General features: G+C 39.1%; 1 protein-coding gene across 10 annotated transcripts in view; it reads left to right on the top strand.

Moving 5' to 3' along the window:
* The window catches only part of NAALADL2 (N-acetylated alpha-linked acidic dipeptidase like 2), a 412338-nt gene that overhangs the window by 81985 nt on the left and 307683 nt on the right, over positions 1-22670 (top strand). For 3 of the 10 annotated variants that reach the window (XM_072933148.1, XM_072933147.1, XM_072933146.1), the window contains exon 3: positions 6586-6664. Coding sequence is in view for 4 of the 10 variants with exons in the window: in XM_072933154.1 (XP_072789255.1) it covers positions 19212-19254 (43 nt within the window). In the remaining 6 variants the exon portion in view is untranslated. Of the gene's footprint in view, positions 1-2075; positions 2155-2907; positions 3414-6585; positions 6665-10007; positions 10114-18818; positions 19255-22670 lie in introns of those variants that run through there. The other 7 variants (XM_072933151.1, XM_072933150.1, XM_072933149.1 and 4 more) reach the window with 7 other exon arrangements.

Here is a 22670-nt window from a genome sequence, read left to right as displayed (position 1 = left end):
GAATTTTCTGACTGTGAAATGGTGAGATCCTTGGACATGTTTCCTTCTTTTCCAGCTCAATCTAGCATATGTTTATTTTATTTTAATTTAATTTAATTTAATTTAATTTAATTTAATTTAATTTAATTTAATTTAATTTTATTTTATTTTATTTTATTTTATTTTATTTTATTTTATTTATCATTTAAATTAATCCCAAAATGATAAAATAGAAAACCACGTATTACATCCTTTGGATATGAGCTGGCCATTTTCAGTAGCAGGATTGAGATTCATTGTATTTATTTTGCCTGATTAAAAAAGTTTGAGTTCCAGGAGACCTTAGATGACAGTTAGACAGAATAATTTCTCTGTCATGCCATGGCTTGAGAACTTGATGGTGATCATAATATTTACCTGTTCTATTTACTCAGAGTTCCTGATTTCAGAGCTTACAGATGTGGCAATTGGGAATTTAGGGTTAGAGTTTTATAAATATTATTGAAGGTACCCCTACCTATCAGTCTTCTAGTAAATTGTGAAAGCACAAGGGAAGGAGATCCTTTCTATATTAACTGTTTGATCCGATTGTAAGTCAGAGATCTTGCTATACATCTTTAATTGAATACCAAGAATTAGACCAGTGATAAAATAGCATTATTTGGATAACATTTCATCATATATATTTAATATATAAATAGTATTAAAAAGAGTAACAAAACTGCATTTTTTTAGCTTTGAGGGTAGTAATTTCAGATTGTTGAAGTGTAGCATATCATAAAGTTGATACTTTTCTTTCTTCACCAATTTGTGAAGACCGAAAATTATCTTTTTGCAGTAATTTTTGCTTTCAGGTTCTGTGTCCAGATATGAGATTGAAAAAGTCCTCTTTTCAGAGGTTGAAAAGTGTTGCAGGAAAATTATGGTTTCCTTTAAATTCTTCTTTTCATCATCTGGTGTAACGGGTGCATATTACTGCCAACACGGGATTGTGCAGAAATTGAAAAGATAAATTTGGATGGAAGGTTTTTCTGAAATACTTTCCTTCATTGAGAGTGTGGGAGAAATCTTTGGTAGTTATCAAAATTTACTGCAATCATGCTTCTGTGTTTTATGTGTCTCAAAAGCAGAAAAGTAAATGAAAGGAGTCAAAAAGGATCTTTCAAAACTGTTGAAAATCTTTGCTCTCAGTGATGCCTTGGCTATTGTTTTAATTTGCTTTAGTTCTATGGTAGATTGTAACAGTGGGTGAGTAATTTACAAAAGCAACAAAGCCATCCCATTACTTCTTCGAAATAACAAAAATGAGCTTTTATACTTAGACAAAGACAGTTTAATTGCAGTCAGCTCTCCTGCAAAACAGTAAAAAAATGTCAATCCAAGAAAAACTTGTTTTTTCTGGGGTCTTAAAGTGGCACGTAGCTCTGTGTCCTCTACCTGCAGCTGGATGTGCAAATTACTCTTTTAATGAAGTTATTTTGAACTTTGATCCTAATAACAGAGAATACTGGGAAGCAGCTTCTACCTGCCTGCTGTTGATTTGTGAACTGCTTTTACAAAGGCTGGGATGCTGCACAGCTGGCTGGGGTTCATATTTTAGGCCACTGAAGGTGTTTTCTTGGCAGGGATGAGACTGCCAGAAATCATATCTGTTGTTGTGCTCCCTGGAGGGTTTTCACATCACCCAGCAAACCCCTGAGCACATGGAGGTGCCTGCTCAGAGCAGGCAGCCTGGGCAGAGAGCAGATCGGGCAAGACAGCGAGAAAGAGATACCTGCTGCTGATGTGTGTGAAAAGTGACTGTCACCAGCTGGAACCTTCTGATCCTGGCAATGTGCATTGCTGGAAAGCAACTGAAGGGGATCCTGACTGCTGCCAGTAAGAGCCAGCTGCCTTTAAACTTTGCCCTAAACTTTCTCCTTGAATGAATTCTGTGTCCGTGTGATCTTTAACTGGCAGGGTGAAATTGGCTGAAATTTTAAGTGGCTTGAGATGCCAGTGACAGCTTTAAAAAATGAAAAAAAAAAAAGGGGGAAGAAGAAAAAAGCTTATTTGGTTGTTCTGGTACTCTGAAGTATTCACTTCTGCTTCACTGTGATTGACAGGTCTTGTTTTGGGCTGTGGGCTGCTCTCCTTCCTTTGAGGGCAAAGAGGGGAGAGATGTTCACTGCAGGGGTGAGTAAACTGACCTTATTTTGGTGAGGTGCTGGTCACAAGGGTTTGCTAGAGAAGAAATCTTCAAAGTCTTGGGACAGCAAATGATGACATTAGTTTGAATTATTACCTGTTCTTTGTGCAACAGTGTGCACTGTGTCTTGGACTGAGGCAGTCTCCTGCAGGAGGCAGAGCTCTGCATCTGACAGCAGGCACTTTGCACTTGGAAGGCTTGGAACCTGGAAATGCTCCTGTTTCCTGGGAATTCAGGGACCTGGGTTTGGGAGTTTACTTCTCCAAAGACCTGGGAATAGAAGGCTGTAACTCTGCTGACTCCAGTCCCTTATCTCTGGTGTCCCTGAGTTCTGCAGAGCCTGACCGTGTATCCAGACCTGTTGCAGGCTGCAGCAACTCCAAGGTTAGACACGGTGTGGATACCTTGATCTCTGTCTTCTCTGGTGGCAGGTTTGAAAGACCACTTTAACACCTCTTTCTCCTCGTCAGCCTTTCAAGGGAGACTCTTGGTTTCCCCACATCACTTGTGAGATGCCTCAGGTTTCTGTGTCAATACTGCACAGTAGGACAGTGGGTGTAAATAAGATGGTGAGAATAGGAGCTGTTTCTGTAGTGTGTCCTTAAGAACCAGCAGACCTACTGATACCTCAAGTACCATTAGTTCTTGATTGGGGTGTGCTGAGCTTGTCAGAGGAGCCATCTGCCACCTCATTCTGTGTGTATTTATTTATTTATTAGTAACGTGAATCCCAGCACCTCACATGGAAGAACTGTAAGGGGAACGATGATTTTTATTCAGCTTTGCAGAAGATATTACAGAAAGGGATGGTTTAACTTCTCTTGTTGACTATTTCTCCTGATACTCTGCATCATGTTGTATTCCCCTTTATATTGTGTTCACTGACTGGTTTCTGACTAATATGTCTTGATATTTGCTACTCAAAGTGACATACAAAGAAGCTGTCATCACCAGCTGTGCAGAAGACATCTGAGAAAATCAACACTAAGTACTAAGAAGGAAATGAAAATGTCTTTTCTGCCCTGCTAAATTTGACTTTTGGTTCTGTTTTTTTTTTGCCATCTTTCTCTCTTGGCTCAACATGCTTAGCTACTCTGAAAGAGAAACACTTTGCTGGCTGCCTCTTGCCTGATCTCCAGGTGCAGGGGCCAATGCCCAGTTTCCTGCAATGCAGAAATAAGTCAGCTGATTACATTTCTGATGCCTTTTTGAAACCTGTGATCTTCAGGCTCTCCTCATATTTAAGGTATCATATAGGTTACTTCTGTGTCTGAATGGTTTAGATTGGAAAATAAATGTTCAGCCCTCATCATGAATAATTTACTGTTCTCTTAAGAGGGGAGAATAGGAAGTAAGCTATTACCATAAAAAAATTTTACTGCAATTTTCCTCTCATAAGCTTAAATTCTGTGTAGAGAGGTTGTCAATTAGTGTGCAGATTTTTTTAATTGGCTATAATAAAAAGCTAATTGGTGTTTTGCTTAAAGAGTGAATTAAGAAAGTGTTGCTATAGAAACTTTACATGTGTATAGTGCTGCTCTACATAACAGTAGATATAATAGTCTAATGACCTTTCTGAGCCAGCTGTAAAGTCAAAGAAAATGTGTTAAATTCAGGCTGGCTGCAGAGATCATTAAGGGGTTTGTGACTTCACTCATTTCATTGCCAGAAAGTGTCTCTGGCATTGTCTCACAGAATGTTTCTTTGACTCATGTCAAGCCATATAACAAATGCTGGTCTCAAAAGACCTGAACTTTTGTAAAATCCAAGTGCTCCAATTGTGAATGTGTAAACTGATCTGTAATCTGTCAAGCATAAAATGTACTACTGGGAAAAATTCATTTTCATAATCTGAGAAAATGTGATGATGGATCGAAAGTGGCAACCTCTAATCCTAGAGCTGTTCTATCCTTGTATCCCTCCTTCCTCTCCCTGCCCTCTCTACCCACTGAATTCTGAGCCTCATGTGAAACACAGGAATTACAGTTTTAAGTGAAATGGGATTTCTGCTCTAATTTGCAATATTCTCTCCTAGCAAGAAATACTTTCCTTCTCAAGTATAAACTTTGTTGAGGAGAGAACAATTTCTTCAGGATTTGTGTACAGGAATTTTTTTCCTCAGGCTTCCCTACTGAAATTACTTCAGAGTCGTTATATGTACCTTTGCTATCTGCATAAAAGTTATATATAGGTGGCATGGATGAACATAGTCATTACTGCCAAGGAAGGTGGTCACTAATGAAATAAATGGCTCTGGCTGGTAAAACTGAAACATGACCTTTTACTTTCAGTTCCCTGAATCTTGTTGTGTTACTATGTCAACAAATTGTTTTGCTCCTTTTTAACTGTATATCTAGAAGTTGTAGGGGTGTGAGAGCCTGCAGTTATTAGTCATGGTGACAGAAAAAACTTGAAATGTTCTGCATGTCCAAATGTGAGAGACAGGACAAAGCTATAATCTGTCAATGTTTCTTGGAATTGTTCACTGTGGAGTTTTTTTTCCCACTGATTTTCAACTAAATATTTAAACAAAACAACCGCCATTCTGTGTCTGCTAAATTTGCCCCTGCACTTGGTCTTCAAACTGGTAAAGCACAACCATGTTAGAGTGATTAGTGTATGATTTGACTTTTTTTTGCCCCCTCACTTCTTTTCATCTCCAGTAGACGCCTTAAAAAAAATCATCTAAGTGGATGAATTTAGGAGAATCTCTCAGAATTCAGTGGAATTATACAGACAGTTTCTTTCTGTACCTCTGGGTCAGGACTGAGTAGTGTCATAACTTAGCAGCTATTCTTCCCTTGATACACATATGTAAGCCCTATTAGTGTTAATGCCTTTTTGAAATGCTTCCCTCATATATTCAATATCTACTACTGTGTCCAAACTCTGAAGTCTTATGAGTTGCATGGCATGTGACTGTCTCTAGAGCTTAATAGAAAGTTGGATTTAATCTCATAGTTCATCTTTTGAGCAGTAAAACTGTAAGAAAGATAAAATGTTGTAACGTGAAGCTTTTATCTGAGACCTGTGAGCAAATACTTTTTTTTTTTTCCTGGTCCAGGGAAAAGACAGGGGTTTTTTGTTTTTTTATCCAGCTTCCTTTTGTCTGTCCAGTCAGACCATGATTGTAAGATGTACTTACAGGAGCTGTATAGTCTAGAGGTGTTGTTTTACAGAAGAGTAATACAATATTGTATTGTTAAGGAAATGTGATTTTTAGAACCCAGTAAATCGATCCTTCAGTTAAAATTTTTGCTGCTTTGCTGCAGTGCATTTTCAACTGCCTTTGTGAAGAGGGGACTGGGTTTTTGAGAGGCAAAACATTAATTTGCTTTAGGACTGGTATTTTTATCGTAGTTTTACTTGGCTGTACAAAGCTTTGTGCATCCCAATCCAACATTGCTATTCCTGCTTTAACTGTAAAATCAGTAAAATTTATATTAAAGCAAAGTGTCTGGGAGATGGAACTCCTGCTAGTTCAGTGTGTTATTTGTTTATTTGGATTAGTGCTGGTTGTGCTATGAAATGGAGTAATGGAGGAGTTGGGTGGGTTCTGCATTCTGCACATTGAAAAGAAATCACAGAATCAATGAGCTTGGAAAAGACCTCTGAGGTCCAACACCACTGAGGGAACCAAACCTTGGCACCGAGTGCCACAGTCTTTCCTTCAACACTCATGGTGCATTTATCTTTTTTATTTTTTTAAAATTACTTCTTTACTGATATGGTTGTGTTTACAGAAAGTTATGACAAAAGTTGGTTGCTCTTGGTCCTTTTCCCTCTTTGTTTCATAATTTATGGAGTGCAGCCATGGAAGCTTGCTTATTAGTGGAGCAATCTGTGGACTCTTTATAACAGGCCTTGGTTACGACTGAACTTCAGTGATATGCACAGAGGGTGTTTAAATACACAGAGGGTGTACTGAGCTACCTTGTTTTGCTTAAGGAAGGAACACGTTGACAACTGAATTCCATTAAAGAAGGAGGGAGATTTATATGGGTGATAATGAGGTTGCTGCTGGGAAATAGGTGAAATATTGAAATGGTCATAATATCAGTGTTGTTTGTTTGTTGTAATAAGAACACTTCCTGTTTCCTGATGGATAGCAAAGGCAGTTGTTTGTTGTCCAGTATTTTGTGGTATAGCAGAAGTACCACCACAAATTCCCTGCTGAAGAGTCCGACCTTGCTCCAGATACAAGGACATTGATTTTAGCATTTTGGGCAGAGATTTTGTTTCTCTAAGTAAGAAAAAATACTTCCTAAGTACCATCATGCTTCAAAATATGTTCTACTTTGCTGTAGTGTCAGGAAAATGCATCTTCTATTTATATTTACAATTTGCATCATTGCAAATGATTAGTTTTCTGTTTCAATGAGTGGTATTATAAAATCTGGTGTATCCCTCTTTTGCAGAGAATTAGTGTAGAGGCCAGATTGAAAATATGCCTTCGTGACAAAGTCTCTACGAAGCTGATCCCATCTTGGCTTTAAGGTAAATGAAATAAACCTCTTCTAACTTTTCTTCTCATCATGGTTGTTATTCAGCTTGGAAGAAGTGTGAGACTATCACGTACTCAGAATAAAAAAAAGTATTTTAAGGAGTTAAGTTGCAAAACTTAAAATTTAGTCAAAATAAAGTGTAAGCATAAGCCAGTAATTTGAGTATGGCTTCAGTAATTAAAAGAAGTGACAGACAGTGGCATGAATGCTTATGTGTCTTACATACTGCCTTGGTAACTGTCTGGTTTTGTCTGCTAATTGAATATGCATATGAAGGAGAGATCATTCTAATTGAATGGAAAATATGAAATTAAAAAGGCAACAAAGTATAAATAATTGAAAATCAGGTTGCAGCTCTGAGCTTCTGTGTGTCGGGAGCTCAGTTGCAAACAAAATTGGTCGAATGGTAATTCACATTTTTCTTGCTCTTAATTTTCCTTTCATGGTACCATACTCCTGGTATAGGGAGCAAGGCAGTGAAAATGATAAAGGGGTAATTAAATATCTGTAGGAAAGTAAGAGCCAAACCAGAGACTAATTTTCAGCACTCTACAGCTTTCATTATGTATGTATATGCTTTGATTTCTCGTGTATATGGAAAATGTATCCTCTAACTGCGTATTTTTAGCCTTTCTCCTCTAGAATTGTTTAACTTTCTGTGGCAAGCTTCTTTTGTTTGTGAAATCATTGCAGAAAAATGTTATTTAAAAAACTTTATGAACAGTTAGTTACCTGTGAGTTCAGCTAAGTATTCTTAATCTCAACTAAGTGTCCTTTGTAATGATTTTAATGTTTAGCATGTCTTGTTCATTAACTGAAATCACTCAGAATGGGTAATTTTCAGTGTTTGGAACTTTTTGATTCTACATGCCCTGCTCTAGATGCCTGTGGATGAAGGCACCAGTGAGATTGCTGTATCCAAAAAGCTTTATTTTCAAGCAAAACTTGCCCCAAATTTAACCAATTCACTTAGACATCATAGAAACCATGTGCCACTTCCTATCCCAGTGTTGGGGTTGTGATACTGGCACAAGCCATAGACCCACGTCCCAGGAGCACAATAAATTGGAAATATTCTCTGTCAGGGTTTGTTCAGTTGTGGATTTGGTTTAAAGGCCCATGATTTGCACTTAAATTTCAGGTACTTCTGGAACCAAATTGGATTCAATAGTTGTTGGTTATTTGATGGCAGCAGAAGGTGGTGCATGAGTGGACTTACACTGAAAGAGCTGTGTCCTCCCCCCTGGGACACTTGGGCTGCTGTGTGAGGAGCTGAGTGAGAGCTGCTCTGGCTGAACCAACCTGGGCTGGGAGGAGAGGAATCTTCCCCTTCATTTTCCCTGCCCAGCTCTGTTTGTGTTGAAGGACTGCCCTGCTGGTGCCTGCCAGTGGAACTGATCCTGGGGCTTGAGAATGACAGAGAGACAAGTGCTCCCAGAGCTGGGGTGTGTTTGAACTGACACTAAGGACTGGATCAGTACCTCCAGTGGCTGAAGTACTGCTTTGTTTCCCTGGAATAAGTTAAAGATAGCACAGTTCTGCTTCTGAGATAAATTGTTTTTTATTTATCTTGACATGGTTTAGAACAGCACTTCCTCATGGTGAATGCCATTCTTCCATGTTTAAAAAAACTGTCATCTGTTATTACAAATTCAGAGGGCACTTTAGTACTGTCAGCATGAGATCATCATTGTCTAATAATACTAGATGTCCATTAATGTCAACTTTTAACAGAACCCTCTTCCTAATGCAGCCATACCTTCCAATCCTGCTGTAGCTTTCCTACAAAGCAATTATCTGAGTTGTGTGAATTGGCTAAAACCTATCAGCTATTAAAACTCAGAACGTTGCTTCTGCTTGGAAAGAAAGTCATGTTGCTTAACTTCCCCCTCCCCTTCATCCATCTCCGAGTGTGGGAGCCTGTGTGAGGGAGAAAAGAAAAGGAGCCTGATGGTGCTTAATGGCTGATGAATAAAGCCAAGGATGCAGGAACGGTTGCCTGGCAACCTGGCAGGATGGGCTGAGGTCCCTTGTCACTGCATAGGAGTTGACACTGGCTCATCTCTTGAGCTCATGGAGACAGATTTATGAGGGTTTGCAGACTTTATCCTCTATATGTATCGTGGATGGGTTAGATTTGTATCTTAGGTGTTTTGTCTCTGTGTATTTCATACTTCTAAAAAGAAACACAAGAGGAATAGAAGCAAATCAACCGTTGTACTTGAAGGAAGAAAACGTGTGCTTCCTGTCCCATGCAGTTATTGTGCTTTCAAGATGAGGGCCATGTCTAGGAAGAGATTTGCCTACAACTGAGAGCTCTTAGGCCTAATTCCATATAATGTTCTGTTTTCTTAGTCTGAGAACCTTCTGGAAATTATCATTAGTGCTAAAAGACAATGAGCTGGAATTTGTGTTATAATTGCAGCTCTGAGAAGAAGCCTTTTTGTGGTTAAACACAGCTCTGAAGTGACACATCTGCTTTGTTTCCCTTCTTACACAGAAATAAAGTCAGGCTGAGAACACACTGAGAGCTGTGACAGACTTGACCTTGTACAAGTTGTTCTTAAACAATTCAAATGGATTTTGAACACAGGTGTCAGCACGAGGGGTGGATCTCTCTTTGTGCTGCAGTAGGGTTGTAGGTAGGTGATGTTTCCTTAGGGATGTGGTGTTAATCTGGTATTCCCTAGAAGACTTTTGGGAAAGTACATGGACTTACCCCATGAATGTTGTTGTCATCAAGTGAATATTGATCCAGTAACTATTTTTCTTTTATATGGAAATAAGTATTAAGGAAGAAGGTGCAACTGGCTTACAGAGGCTGCAGTGTATTTTGAACATTTCAAGAGACAGTAATTTTCTTTGCTGCCTAATAATGAGGTCAAAGCTGTGGGAAACAGGTTGGGTTCTTAATTTGAACTGTTGGACAAAAGATCTACCTGGCAATTTTGTGCCCATTTCTTACAGCAGGCACAAGTGAGGTTAAAGTGTGTGTATATCTACAATTGTATCATCTTATGGATTCTTAAACAAAAAAATCAAACATTTCTCTCTTACTGGTAAGAGCAATTGTCATTTGCCAAATGCTTGCTTCCCCTTTTTCTTGTTAAGTTCAAGCTTTTTGTTAATAGTTGTTCTTACAGCTGAAACTGCAGAGCGTTTTGCCATAGTGTGAGACCTGACTAGCTGTCAAAAACCACTGTTTGCATGGAAATATATTGATAGAATTTGCAAAGAAATCTATGAAATTTACTGCAAGCTTTGTAATTATCAGACTTGGAATAATAGTCTGATTTTTATCAGTGTTTTCATCTAACTTTTTTTTTTCTGCACAGTCCATTCTCCCTCTCTGTCCCCAAGCAAACACACAGAGGGCAGACAGCAGCAGCAGCCAGCTGTGTGGAACTGCTTCCTTGTAACTGGAGATCCTCAGAAAATCAGGTGAAAGGTTTGAAAAGTTTCAGTTTGGATAGCCAAAGCCTTGAGGCCGTTGTCATTAACAAAAATGATCTTTCTCCTTCCTTCTCTTGCAGGCTGCAGCTCTGACTTACTATTTATCTTTTTAATGGTTTATACTTGTATTACAAGCCCTGAGTTTGCTACAGGGTATTGAGAAATGTTTCGTAGCTCATGATGATTCATGGGGAAGTTTGGATAAACTGCTTTGGACTGGTAACTCGTATTCTTTAGGGCAACCTTGGTCTGGGGCAAGATTGCTCTTTTTCATCACTTGCACGTGTAATTGTCTGTGGATAGAATGGTATTAACACAAATTTAACCACTAGCAGCGAGAGAGCTTCAACTGCACTGGTGCTACAGAAACTTTGGACCCAAAGCCTCAAAGCTGTGCTTTAGTTTGCTGTATCAGTGAAGGAAAATATTAAAATTTTAAGGTGAAACTGTGTTCATGTCAAAGGTGTCCAAATTGCTGGCTGCTTAGACCCCTATAGCAGATTCTAAGATAGCAAAATACCTTAAAAATACTTATAATTGAACCAAGAGAATAAGTAAGCTTTTTTTTTTTTTTTTTTTTTTAACTGTGGGCAGTTTGTATTACTTTCTCTCTCTCTCTGTACCATGCATTTCTGTTGCAAAAAACATGATCAACTTCTGTCATGTTACCAGAGATGTTCTTTTATTTGCAATTCAGATGGAATAATTTTAAACTTTAAATCATTGTTGTCCAGCTTTATGGAATGTGAGTGGAGTTTATTAAATGCTTTCAGCATTCTGTTGAAATGCCTGCTGCTGTCTTAGGAAATTTCAGTATTCCTGATGTGTTAAAACATGGGTTACATTGAAATGTTGGTTAAGGAAACTTACACTATGATGCTTTAAATCAGCCAGTTTTTACACTTTCAACTTACTTTTGCAAGGATTTTAATCTTCTCTTACTGACCCATATTGTAGTAATTTCTGTTGGGCTGCTTAATTTCTTAGGGGTCTGAAACACAGAAAGTCATGCAAAGTTCAACACAGAGCAGGCAAGAATTAAAATTTACCTTTTTTGTGTGTACCATGAGCACTATATGAAAGTGAGATTCTGATTTCTTAATTATGGAGACAAAATTAACTTCTTATCCTTCATTTTGGATTCTGTGCTGTTTTGTGTTACATAATATCCTGTCCATTTGGGATATAGAAACAATTTATTGGTTAAAGCATATGATCTGACAGGAGAAAAAAGGGTCATGGCTGATGCATTTTAGATCTCATTTCCTATATTGCTTCTGTATTTAAAAAGTCCATGTGAAAATATAGGAAGCAACACAATAACTGCATACAAGTGAGTACCAAGCCAACAGCTGTGTTTTCTAAGAGTACAGCACTACAACTGGAATTGGGAAATATAAAACTTTATTGTGGATTTGGGGAGAAATTGAAAACAGTGCTAATCTAAAAATAATTTGTCTTTTTTTTTCCCCTCTCAGTTGGGGAGAATAAGATTTTGCTGCCTTTACTCTCTCTGGAAAAATAGAGCTCCTTCTGCTTTTTAGCAGTACTGCAAAGCTGATTCAGAGATGCAAACAACAATGAAGAGTGTTATTCCACACTAGAAAGGCTTTGTATGGGGAGTTACTTATGGTAAATAATTGATCTAACAGCTAGTTTGGAAAAAAGGAGGAATTTATTCCATCTGGAGCACAACTCGGATGCAGAGATTGTGCTGGGCCAGAACCTTGGCCTGGCTTTGTGTAGTCCCAGTGCCTGCCCAGCTGATCTTGCAGCCTGGTGGTTAAAAACAACGAAATGTGCTTTGCTGCAGACTGAGGAGCTGTGCTGCATCTGCAGGGGGCTGTCAGCAGGTGTGATGGAGAGCAGGAGATGGGGCAGGGAGCTGTGCTCCCCTTGCAGCTGCCAGCAGCAAGGAAAGCGTCTTGTCCCCCTGTAGGGGCTGATAAACGTTTTTTAGACATCAGGAAACAGAAGGAGCAGGAAATACTGGAGACCTTCCTACAGTAGTGATGTCATGATGATATTTTGCCTTTTCTTTTACATATATCTCTTATGTATTCTCAGTACTCTTAGCATGCATACTTGTAAATCCTTAAATCTGGTATTTTAGCACAGTTCTGGTATTCTGTTAGGCCAGAAGGCCAAACATCCCAAAGACCTCACAGTCACAGCTGGAGGCCAGGAAACCCTATGCTATCTTAAAAAACCAAGGTCCCCTCTAAAACACATCTAAGATTAAACCCATATAGGGGGGAGTCCTTTACGATAGAGGGATGCCATGCTATTCATTCAAGCCTCTCTTTAGGGCATCTTTGTTAGATAACCTAATTTGCAAGAGCCATAGAATTGTATCCATGATCTACCACGTCTGCATTTCAGCATGTTCCACCTTGGCAAATTGTTGCACCATAAAAATCATTATTAAATACCCAGGTAAAAACTATTTATCACTTAACCATGCCTGGTTCTTAATTTTAGAATCAAAGCAAAGGAATCAGTGGGACTAGTGGAGGGAATGGCTTACCAGAGCTTCAGGAGGCAACCACACCTGGCACAAGAGGGCAGCAAGTCTGCTGGCTAGAAGAGTAAAAAAATGGGTGTGGGAATATCAGCTCAGAGGCTTTTCTGGACAGTTTGCACCCTCATTTGTCCATAGGTGTGGCCAAAAGTATTTGTCAGAGACCCTGTTTGGCCTGGTGGATGATGTGTCAGGGCAGTGTTTGGTTGCTTTGCTCCATTCTGGTGGGATTCAGGCTCTGCTTGATGGGATGTGTGGATTGCAGGAGCTGCCTGTCCTGCTGTACAGGGCAGTCCCACTCTGTCAGGTCCTTTGTAGCATATTACTGCTTCTCTGTAGGATATACATAGATATTTATCTTCATATATATATATATATATATATAATGTGTTTTACAGCTCTCCTGTTGTAACAATCTTTAGTGATTGAAGATTCACTCAGAAGATTCTTCCTGGCTCTTCTGTATTTGCTGGGGTAGAAGATATTTCAGCATTCAAGTCTTCGTTGGCTTGAAAATCCATCTCCATAATAAATCACTGTATTTCATATAGTAAATTTGTTATAAAAGCTTACATATGTGCCTGGAATGCCAGCTGACCTACTTAAACTACAGCCCTTCCCAGCTGTGCTAGATGGATTTAGAGATACGTGTTCATCTTGCCAAAATCTAAACCCTTTTTTGAAGAGGTGCTTTTTCTAAAAGAGTAAGGATAAAATGGGGATTTTTTTTTTCTATTTAGAGCTGATCAGCTTTGATTTCCTGTATTAGGTTTCTAGATTTTCTGCTTCCTAATGTGATCTTAGAAAAGTAAGATTTATTTCTTAGTTGTGCAAGATGGAGTTAGTATTAGCATTTATAACGTGAGCTCTCTTGCTGACAAACTTTCTTCATTCCCTCACTCTTCCATTCTCTTTTTCTTAAGCTGCTTACCTTTGTCATGCAATTTTTCCTTTGATTTCAATTATAACTACAAGATTCATCAAAAGTAGTGGCTTGTTTTCCTAAATAAAGTGCTGGGTGTTTTCCTAAATAATCAAGTGGCTCAAAGGGCAGGGGAATTTTTATTACATTTTGTATACTCTGCATTACTATCATTTATAGCCTCAGATTAAAAAGTACCATCTTCTGTGCACCAGACCTTTATAGGAGTTACAGAAAAGACCAAATTAGAAGGAAACAGGAGAAACTAATCCTTCTTTTTTCTACCTTCTGCAAACCAACTTCATAATAATGTGTCTGCAGCTTTGGCTTCTGTGCACTCATCCTTCAGCTGCTGAAGTCTGAAGTTGCTGAAGCTTGAGTTGTTATTTATTTTCTACAGAACTATATTTTCATTAACTAGGAAGTATAAAACATTAAAAGTGAATCAGGAGGCCATTGCTGATTTTGATTGCTAAAATATTTTTTTTTGAGGTTTGGTTGCTAATGCTCTGGGAGTGAAAACTGAGGAGCAGGAACTGATTAGAAAATGGAATTTAAAGAACTTCAAAAATTGCATTTTGACAAAGCACCTGTTTTTTATGGAGGAAAAAATACTTCTGTGAGGAAAGTGGTCTTGTTTCAGCCTTCCAAATCAGGATTTTGAAAGTGAAGAAGGGGAGATGTTGAGTCTTCTTATGGTCATGAAGGCAAAACAGGTCACATTGTGTTACATTTGTCAATCATGTCAGGATTGTTAAGTCTCAGAGAGAGCAATTACCCATAATTCAGGTATTGTGAAAATAATGTATGCATTGTTAACAAAATAACAAAAAATAACAAAAAATAACGAATCCTTCTTTTTTCTGCATACTAATGAATTCCCTTGGCACGTGATTTTCTCACTCAGCAAGGGATTAGGGAGAGTTTGAACAACATGTCAGTCATTTTGCTGGATGTGCTTTTGAAAAAGGAGACTGCTGTGTAACCATCCCCCAGCAAAGTGGCCAAAGGGGAAAAACACCTGCTCTGGGGTTTGGAAAACCTAAATACCTACATTTTAATTCTGTTCAGTCCACATCAGTGAGTTGCAGGTCAGAGTGGTTTTTTGGAGCCTTTTCTGGTCCCTTTAGTAATTACCTGTTATTAATGCTTAGAAACGAATGCTTAGAAATGCTTAGAAATAAATGGGAGCAAATATATTTTATTTCTCACTAAGTTCCAAAGAGGTGATGTTTGCATCTAGGTGAAGTTTTATACCACAGCATCCTTGTGACTGGTGAAAAAGTGGTTAGCACAATTAGAGTTGGAAATAAAACTTGGACAAGACGAGGAATGATGGAGTAAGTCTTTCCTGGGCTTTGCTCACTGCTCAGTGCTGTCTTTGCAAGGTCTCTGCTGCTGGCACTCAATCTTTTTTTTAGTGCACCATAGACATTGAAAACCTTTTTCACTGTGGGTTTTGAGACTGGTTATCCTTTCCTTTGTGTTTAGACATTGGAAAACCTTTTTCACTGTGGGTTTGGAGACTGGTTATCCTTTCCTTTGTGTTTAGTCCATTTAAATTGTGGAATGTCTCTCTCATCTCCTGTTTTAATTAAGGTTGTAGCCTAAACAACTGCTTGAAATTTAGAGGCAAACCAAATAATGCTGTTCCTTTTGTTGTACCATTTTTCATCAGATAAATGAAATAGCCATGTTTCTCTTAAAAACAAACAACTAACCAGCACTAACAACCAGAAAACATGAGCACCAACAATATACAAACATCAGAATCTCTGCCCCTCTGATTCAGTGAGGCAGACAGGATTGGCACTGTCCCTTTGCTCCCAGCACTCCTGCCATTGTTGAAGGTGAAATATTTCTCATTATTATCTTGTCAAAACTGACAGCCCATGATGCTAGACAGATGGTCTGTGCAAGAAACTTTACTGGCTGCTTTTGTCCTGTGATACACTTAAAAACAGGTGGTTATGAAGGAGCAAGTGTTCACAGAGCCTGGATCAGGGTCATCTTAGCAATTGTGTAAAAGAACTCTGCATAGTCCCTGTTCTTATGTTTCAGTTCTGGATATTATTTTTATTATCTCTGCAATTTCATATGTAATAATTATGTCATTATTCATATTTTGGAAACATTTGGAATGATATTCTTTGGAAAAAACCAAGCCAAACCTCAAAATGTGTATATCTGTTCCCTTTGTAGAGTATCTTGTCTAACAAAGCATGATACCAATAGAGAGTGACAGCAGCAGTGTCAGCTGTTGGTGATATTGCTTTGTTTGCACTGATTCTATAAAAACACAATATTCTTGAGTAAAAGTGAGAGTCCCGAAAGTCTTTGGGCCAGCACACAGAGGAAACCTTGGATTTTCTGAAGGCTTGCAGTTGTGAGTGCCTCTAGCTTTGCAGACCTACTCTAGAAAACTTGACAAAACTCCTATCCTGTCAATTCTCAGCACTGTTGGTGGGGTGGTGTGCTCTGTTTGCAGTGACATGGAATTTAGGCTTGCAGTCACCCATGGTGTCAGCAGGGTGATGCAGTGCTCTGCTTGCCATGGCTTCATGCACAGCATAATTGAATTTTCTCTTTTTTAGCCCTGATCACTACAATCATCAAATTATGTTTCTGTTCACTTTCTGTCAGATGCACTCAGAGTAACAAATATTGTATTTGATGTGCAGTAAATACACAGAATCACTTTCCTTTTTCTGGAGGCAGAACAAAGCCACCGCATTTTCACACTTGGGTTTTTCTGGAGAGGGTGAATGAATTAAGAGTTCCTCCTTTGGAAAACACTCCATTTAAATCATTGCACACAACTGAGCACAACAAACAGTTCTAGGGGAACATAAAAGCAAGAAAGCCACTTCTCACCATCAGTTATTGTTGGGAGAGGGAGTGTGAAAAATCTTGAGTTTCCATCCTTTTTGTGCTATTCCCACTTGTAGGCTTCATCTCAAGGGAAGAAGTATTTTCAGTACTATCACTCTCATCTCTTGAATTCTTAAAAATATTTAAGAGTTAACAGAAGGTGATGTGAGAAAATGTTAGAACTTAAGCTACCAAATCCTTCTGTAGGTGCTAAAAGCCTAAAATCAAATCTTACTCTTGAAGGAAGTGCTGGTACTCAGTAGCTAAGGAGAGGAGTTATTTTTATTGCCTTAGACTTCAGTTTTCTTTGGAATGAGTAGCTCTCTTTATAGAGGGGGGGGACACACCTCATGGAGTACAGTAGTGAGGGTAAACCAATGTGATTTTTTCCAGGCTTACAAGTAATACTAGCATAGGTTATTTAAGGATTTCTCTTTCAAGAGTTGGGCAGTTTGTGTTTGGAGAGGGCAGAAACGCTTTAGATGTTTCTCTCATCAGTTAATTATCAAATATATTTTGTTTTGCAGTAAAGAAAGTAATTGATAAATAAACTTGTTTTTCTTAAACATGTGTTAAAAATAGAGCAAACCAACCTTCTTTTTTCATGGAAGCTCAGCACCAAATCTTTGACTTCCCCAAGTTTGGGGGTCAAGGAGAAGTTTCTGAATGTGCTCCTCTGGAAGGGATTGTGCAATTTATCCCTTTTTAAGAGACCTGGTTCAAAAGCCTTTAATAAAGGCTCAGTGTCTGCCCTTGCACACTTGTTGTCCAGTGGCTGTCCTAACAGGAGCTTTCAGGAAACACCACTTTGGTTTTTCACTCTTGAAGCAAACACAAAACCACCGAAGTTCTTACATATTACTTTCTCTGCACACCAAAATAACTTCATTTAGTCTTTGTCCTTAAGCAGAGGAAGCTGCACCAGAACTGAGCTGAAAACCTCCACCCACTAAACAGATGTTTCAGTGGAGTGTTTCACTGGCACTTTCCAGTGCAAACTCGGTGAATTAATCCAAAGATGATGTTCAGCATTGGAACTGGACGTCACGGAGCAGCTGGGGAGATTCCCCAGGTTTCTGCTGGAGTCTCACCCCTTGCACTGACCCTCAGCTGGCCAGGGGCAGCTTCAGCTCATTGGCAGTACGTGACAGTAGGATGCACCAGCCTGGTGAGTTGTAGGAAGCACTGACTGCAAATTTTGGGCCATGAGCAATAGCTCAGCTAAACTAACACAAATAAAATAACAAAAAGCCAAATTTCAGACCTAAGTTAATTTTTCTTCTCTGTTTTCTTGGTAAAGAGCTTTTTCTGACTGTGGAATTGTCAAATTAACCCAATTAATGCAATAATCAGACAAGAATAACGCATGAGCATTTTCTTGTAAATGCCTTTATTTCTGCGAACTAGCAGAACTTCTTTTGGAATTCACTGTTCTGATGACTGAGGTTTGGGGGATGTCTGATTTACCTTCTATAGCAAAACTCAGGACATAAAATATCTTTTACTTCAGCTTATGTGATACTTACCTTGAGGGGTGGGGATGTTCTTACTCCTAAATGAGATTTTTGTTTGAATTAGCGTAGTTTGTGTTAGAAATTTCGCTTGAAAAGAACTCTTTACCTAGCCTGAATTATCTTGAAAACCTCATCTTCTAGTTTTTACCCTCTGTGTTTCTGTTTTAATACTTAAAAAAAAAAAAGGAAGAAAAACCACTACATTTTAGTTTTAAAAACAGACTTAATTGCTTCTGGATTACAAAACTTTTCTAATGCTATTGATTTTACCATTTTGGGTGTAATCCAGATGGAGATTAACACAGGGAGAGCTAATTACCTCTTTTAAATTGCAGGTTTTTGTTCTTTTAAAATAACGCTGTGTCTTCTCTTTGATTTTTGTGGTTGGCAGTTGCAAATGTAAATGTTGAAATAAAACAAACTTCGAAGGCAGAGAGACAGGTGTGCTTTTTCAACAAATTGATTACAAATGTATCAGACACCTGTTATTTGATTTACGTGGCAGAAAAGAGCAAATATTTTCTTGGAACTCAGTTGGGAGTGTGGCTGGATAAGATTATCTCCTTGTGCTGGAGAGGGAGGATAAGACAAGCAAAACAACCTTTTGTTTTGTTTAGAAGCCCATTTTGTTAAACAGTCAAAACAATATTGAAAGTGCAGTGTTGAAGGAAAGTATTTTCCTTGGGGATAGTCCTTGGGAAAGGCAGGGCAGTGTGGGTTGGGCTTGAGGTTCTTTACAAAAATTTTGCCAAGGGGCTCTTGCATGGGCAGCAATCGTTGTCCTCTCGGTGGAGAGCTGCAAAGTTCCCATGCCAGGCACTGGTTGGATAGTTAACATTTAGGTTTCCTACGAAATGCAAATTCATGGGTTCTTTAAAAGCAGTTGCAAACTTTGTGGTCTTTGGCATTTTGTCCCAAACACCTGCCACGGGGCAGAGAGCCTCTTCATCTTGCAGCCTGTGTGAAAGCGAAAGGAGAGGGTGGAAGGAGCAGGAGAGCCCAAGAGGAGACAAAGCAGCCTTGCCTGAAGCACATGTTAATCAAAGCAGATCAAAGGATATGATGTCAGTTTATAGAGAAACAGGTCAGGCAGGCCCAGGTAGCTCAGGAAGCAGGATACAGATTATTCCCAGAAGAAAGTCAGGTATAGGGTTACCGCGCCACGCTGCAAAGTCAGGAGGTCAGAACTTGCACAGCAGCCACGTCCCCTGGCTGGAACAGCTCGGCTCCTCTCAGGGGAGTTCATAATTCTGTGGAAATGGGAGAGAATGAGCCCAGAGCAGCAAGTGCAGCCCAGCCAGGTAAGCACATGTGGAATGCTGTGCTGTCGGGAGCTCTGGGGCATCCTTGCTCTGCGTGTGCCAGCTTGTTCTGCTGCCGGCTGTGGCAGCGTGTCCACGCGAGGGATTTGTCCTTGCATGTGCTTTGGGGAAAGGAGGAAATCCACATCACTCATCTCTGCAATGCATTATTAAAAAAACACCCACTGCTTGCATTTAGGAGGGCGAGGAAAGGTCTGATAAGATCATGTAAGCATTTGGCACTGCACTATCAATAAAGGTTGCTTTAAATTTAAGGGGATCACTGGGTGTTGGGGTTACTGTTCTGTAGCTTCGTTAAACCTTCTGCAAATGTTTTTAGGGTAGGAAGAGCTTTGCACAATTATTTTGCACAAATTTTCTGCCTGTTGCATGTGAGCAGGGCATGGCAGATGCAGGGAGATGAAGGATGTTGCTTCTGTTTAGCATTCGTGGCTTATTTCAGTTTGTTGCCTTTGTGTTTTTTCCTTTGTGGGTTGTGCTGAGGTTACACCAACACATGCATGCAAAATAGCCCTCGTGGGCACTTGTGTGACTAACTGTAAGAACAGAGTATTCTGTCCTAGGTATTTTAAATTTTCAGTAGAATCCTGAACGCAACACTTCATAAATCTTGCTTAGTCCTTCTTTTGCAACATTAATGTCAAGTTTTTGCTTTGAGAAAGAATGTTTTCCCAGTAGCCCTTTTTTCTTTCAACAGGCTGTTTTAACATCCTAGAAAATATTATTATCCTGGGGAATTATTCCATTATTTTATCTTCTTAGCATTCAGTGGGTTTTTTCCCCCTGACATTCAGCCCATGCTTTTCTTTTCCTTGACTTTACTGGTTTGTTCCTGGCCTCTTTCTCATGCTCTGCATACAGGGGATATAGCTTTGTGTCTATTTTGTGTTTTGCAAGAATCCTTAAACCATTGTAAAATTTTCAAAAGTTTTTCTGAGAGCTGGAGTGGTAACTTTCTAGTCAGTGACAAGATGTGTTGCTATTTTTCCCCTTGAAGTTATTCTTTATATGCATGCACACATGTAATCCAGGGTTTCAAATGTGTGTCTCAGATTTCCATATTTTATAGGGAATAACTCCATCATTGCTGAAGCAGGTTTAGGTCACAGAGAACTTATTCCACTGCCTTTTTCTCTGTCTCTCTCTCCTTTCGGTGTTTTTTTTTTTTCTTTTTTTTCTATATGTTAATAATTATGTAGGAACTATCCAGAAAACATATTGTGGCAAATTAGATTTTGATCCATATTTTAATATTGAATAAAGCAGCAGGAATGTTAAATGCTGTACAGGTTTAAACACCATTTCAGGCATGGTAATGAGAGAATTAGTATTGTTTCTTTCTTATGTCAGGACATGACGTGTAGTTACAGGGGTTTGCTGCTAGGAAGGTTGTTCAGTCTAACTCCAAGCTTATTTTTTGTGCTGTACGTGAGGAGCTATTTCACTTCTGCCAATATAATCTATGAATAAAACTGATGGAAAATATTTTCAAGCACATTTTATTTTATACAGGTCTTTTGGGAACTATGATTGTGATTCTGGCTTCATTTGTGCCTTTTCTCCATTAGCCTGAGTGAGCTTAGTCAAATGGAATTCCTCTTGATGTGCACTAATGGAAATGGGACAAGAATTAGGGCTGCACAGTAATTCTGTTTATTAAAAAAAAAGTTCTGTGTGCACACATGCAAACACACATGCACACCCTCAGGTTAATTTTTTCAGTTGCCATCAACCTTATTTCCATGTGTGCTTGTTTTTAGAAACTGTCCCAAATAATTGGTAATCCAACTGGCACTTTTTTAAGTAAAGAAGGTGCAGAGATTAACATTACTCAAGATACCTGTCAAAACCACTGCTAGTGAGACAACTTGGGTTCCTTTTCATGTTATTTATTTTTAGAGAACTTTGAGGCTTGTGTGGATTACTAAAGGTGCCAGATTGACAGCCCTGGAGGCTGGCTTCACTTATTCATTAGCAAAAGAGATACGGCCTGGGCAGCAGGTGCACAAACCTTCTTGCTCTGCTGAAAAAAAAAAACCCTGATTTTGAGGATCCAGTGTTTCAGTCCTGCTCCCTTCTTGCCTTTCCCTGCAGTATTTTCTTCTAATGGTGTTGTGGTGATTAGGTTGGAGCCCTAAAGACTATGCAGAGCCCTTTATTTGATTTCCCCCAGCGGCCGTCAGATGGGGAAGGAGGCTTGGGGCTTACATAAGTCAGTAATTCTCGCCATCTGGTCAATCAGGAAATATAAGGTCACTCTGCCGTCACAGCAGTTTTGTTTTGCACCAAGTACAGTAAGCCCAGAGAATAAATTAACTCCTGTTCCGTTCCCTTCTTGCTTTGCTGCTGCTGGCAGCGGTTCAGAGCCCCGTTCTGCCTGGGCTGTGACAAGTGAAAAGAGCAAAGCTCTGAACAGTGGGGCTGTGCCTGCCAGCCGTGGATTGATTCCTGGTTCGGGCAGCGCACCGAAAACCCTTCAGAAATGCGCTGGAACTCACCAGCAGTACCTTGTACTTCTGTGCTGGGTTGGGTTTTTTCCCCTCTCTTGTCCTTGTTGGGTATTTTGCTTTTAGAATCAAGATCTGTTCCCTTCACACCAGTTGTTGTTTTCAGTTGTCTCATGAATTAAGGACTGTTTACTGGAGAATGTGACAGTATAAGCCCCACAAGATGCAATTACTGTAAATTTTAATTTGATGACATTGTACATGAGTTGTAATTGATTTTACGCTGTATTGTGCTGCTAGATGATGGCAGCAGCTTTGCTGGCTTGCTAAGTGTGTGTACTCCATGCTTGCCTCTGGCCCACGGAGGAGAGAGTTGAATTGAGAAGTTCAAGTTAGTGCAGCTTGTTCTTTTGGTTCTTGAGTGGCACAAGTAAGTGAGCAAGAATGAGAACAGTTATATGAGAATTATTAATAAAACATCCTGGAAAATTCGGGTTTTTTTCAGAGCTCCCTTATGTGCTGTTTATTAATGCAACTTAAACATTTTTATAACTGGTTTCATTATATATATATAAAAAATATATAAACATATTATTAAACAGCTGCATTATTTCTAAAAGCAGTTCCCAGCAAGTTCAGATTCCCTCTGTAATTAATCGGGGCTTTGGATGAGCTCCGAGTTTGCGTTCCTTAGGGTTTGTTCTTGTGTTCTGATGTTGATTTTTAGATCAATATATATGTAGTTTCATGAAATATTTACAGACCAGATCTAAAAGAAGCAGCAACTGCTTTTTGCTGAGAGAGGTGATAGGAAAATATCAAGAGCCTACATAAAGATCCTGGCATGGAGCACTGGGAATTGAGAAGGGAATGTCCCAGAAAGCAAATTGCAGTCTCAAATGTCTTTCTTACTCTTCTTGGCTACCATGTCTACCCAGCTTCCTAGGC

This window comes from Taeniopygia guttata, chromosome 9, assembly GCF_048771995.1.
Source record: "Taeniopygia guttata chromosome 9, bTaeGut7.mat, whole genome shotgun sequence".
NCBI classification, from domain to species: domain Eukaryota; kingdom Metazoa; phylum Chordata; class Aves; order Passeriformes; family Estrildidae; genus Taeniopygia; species Taeniopygia guttata.
Note: the sequence above shows the minus strand (reverse complement) of the source record. Positions and strands in the feature narration are given on the sequence as shown.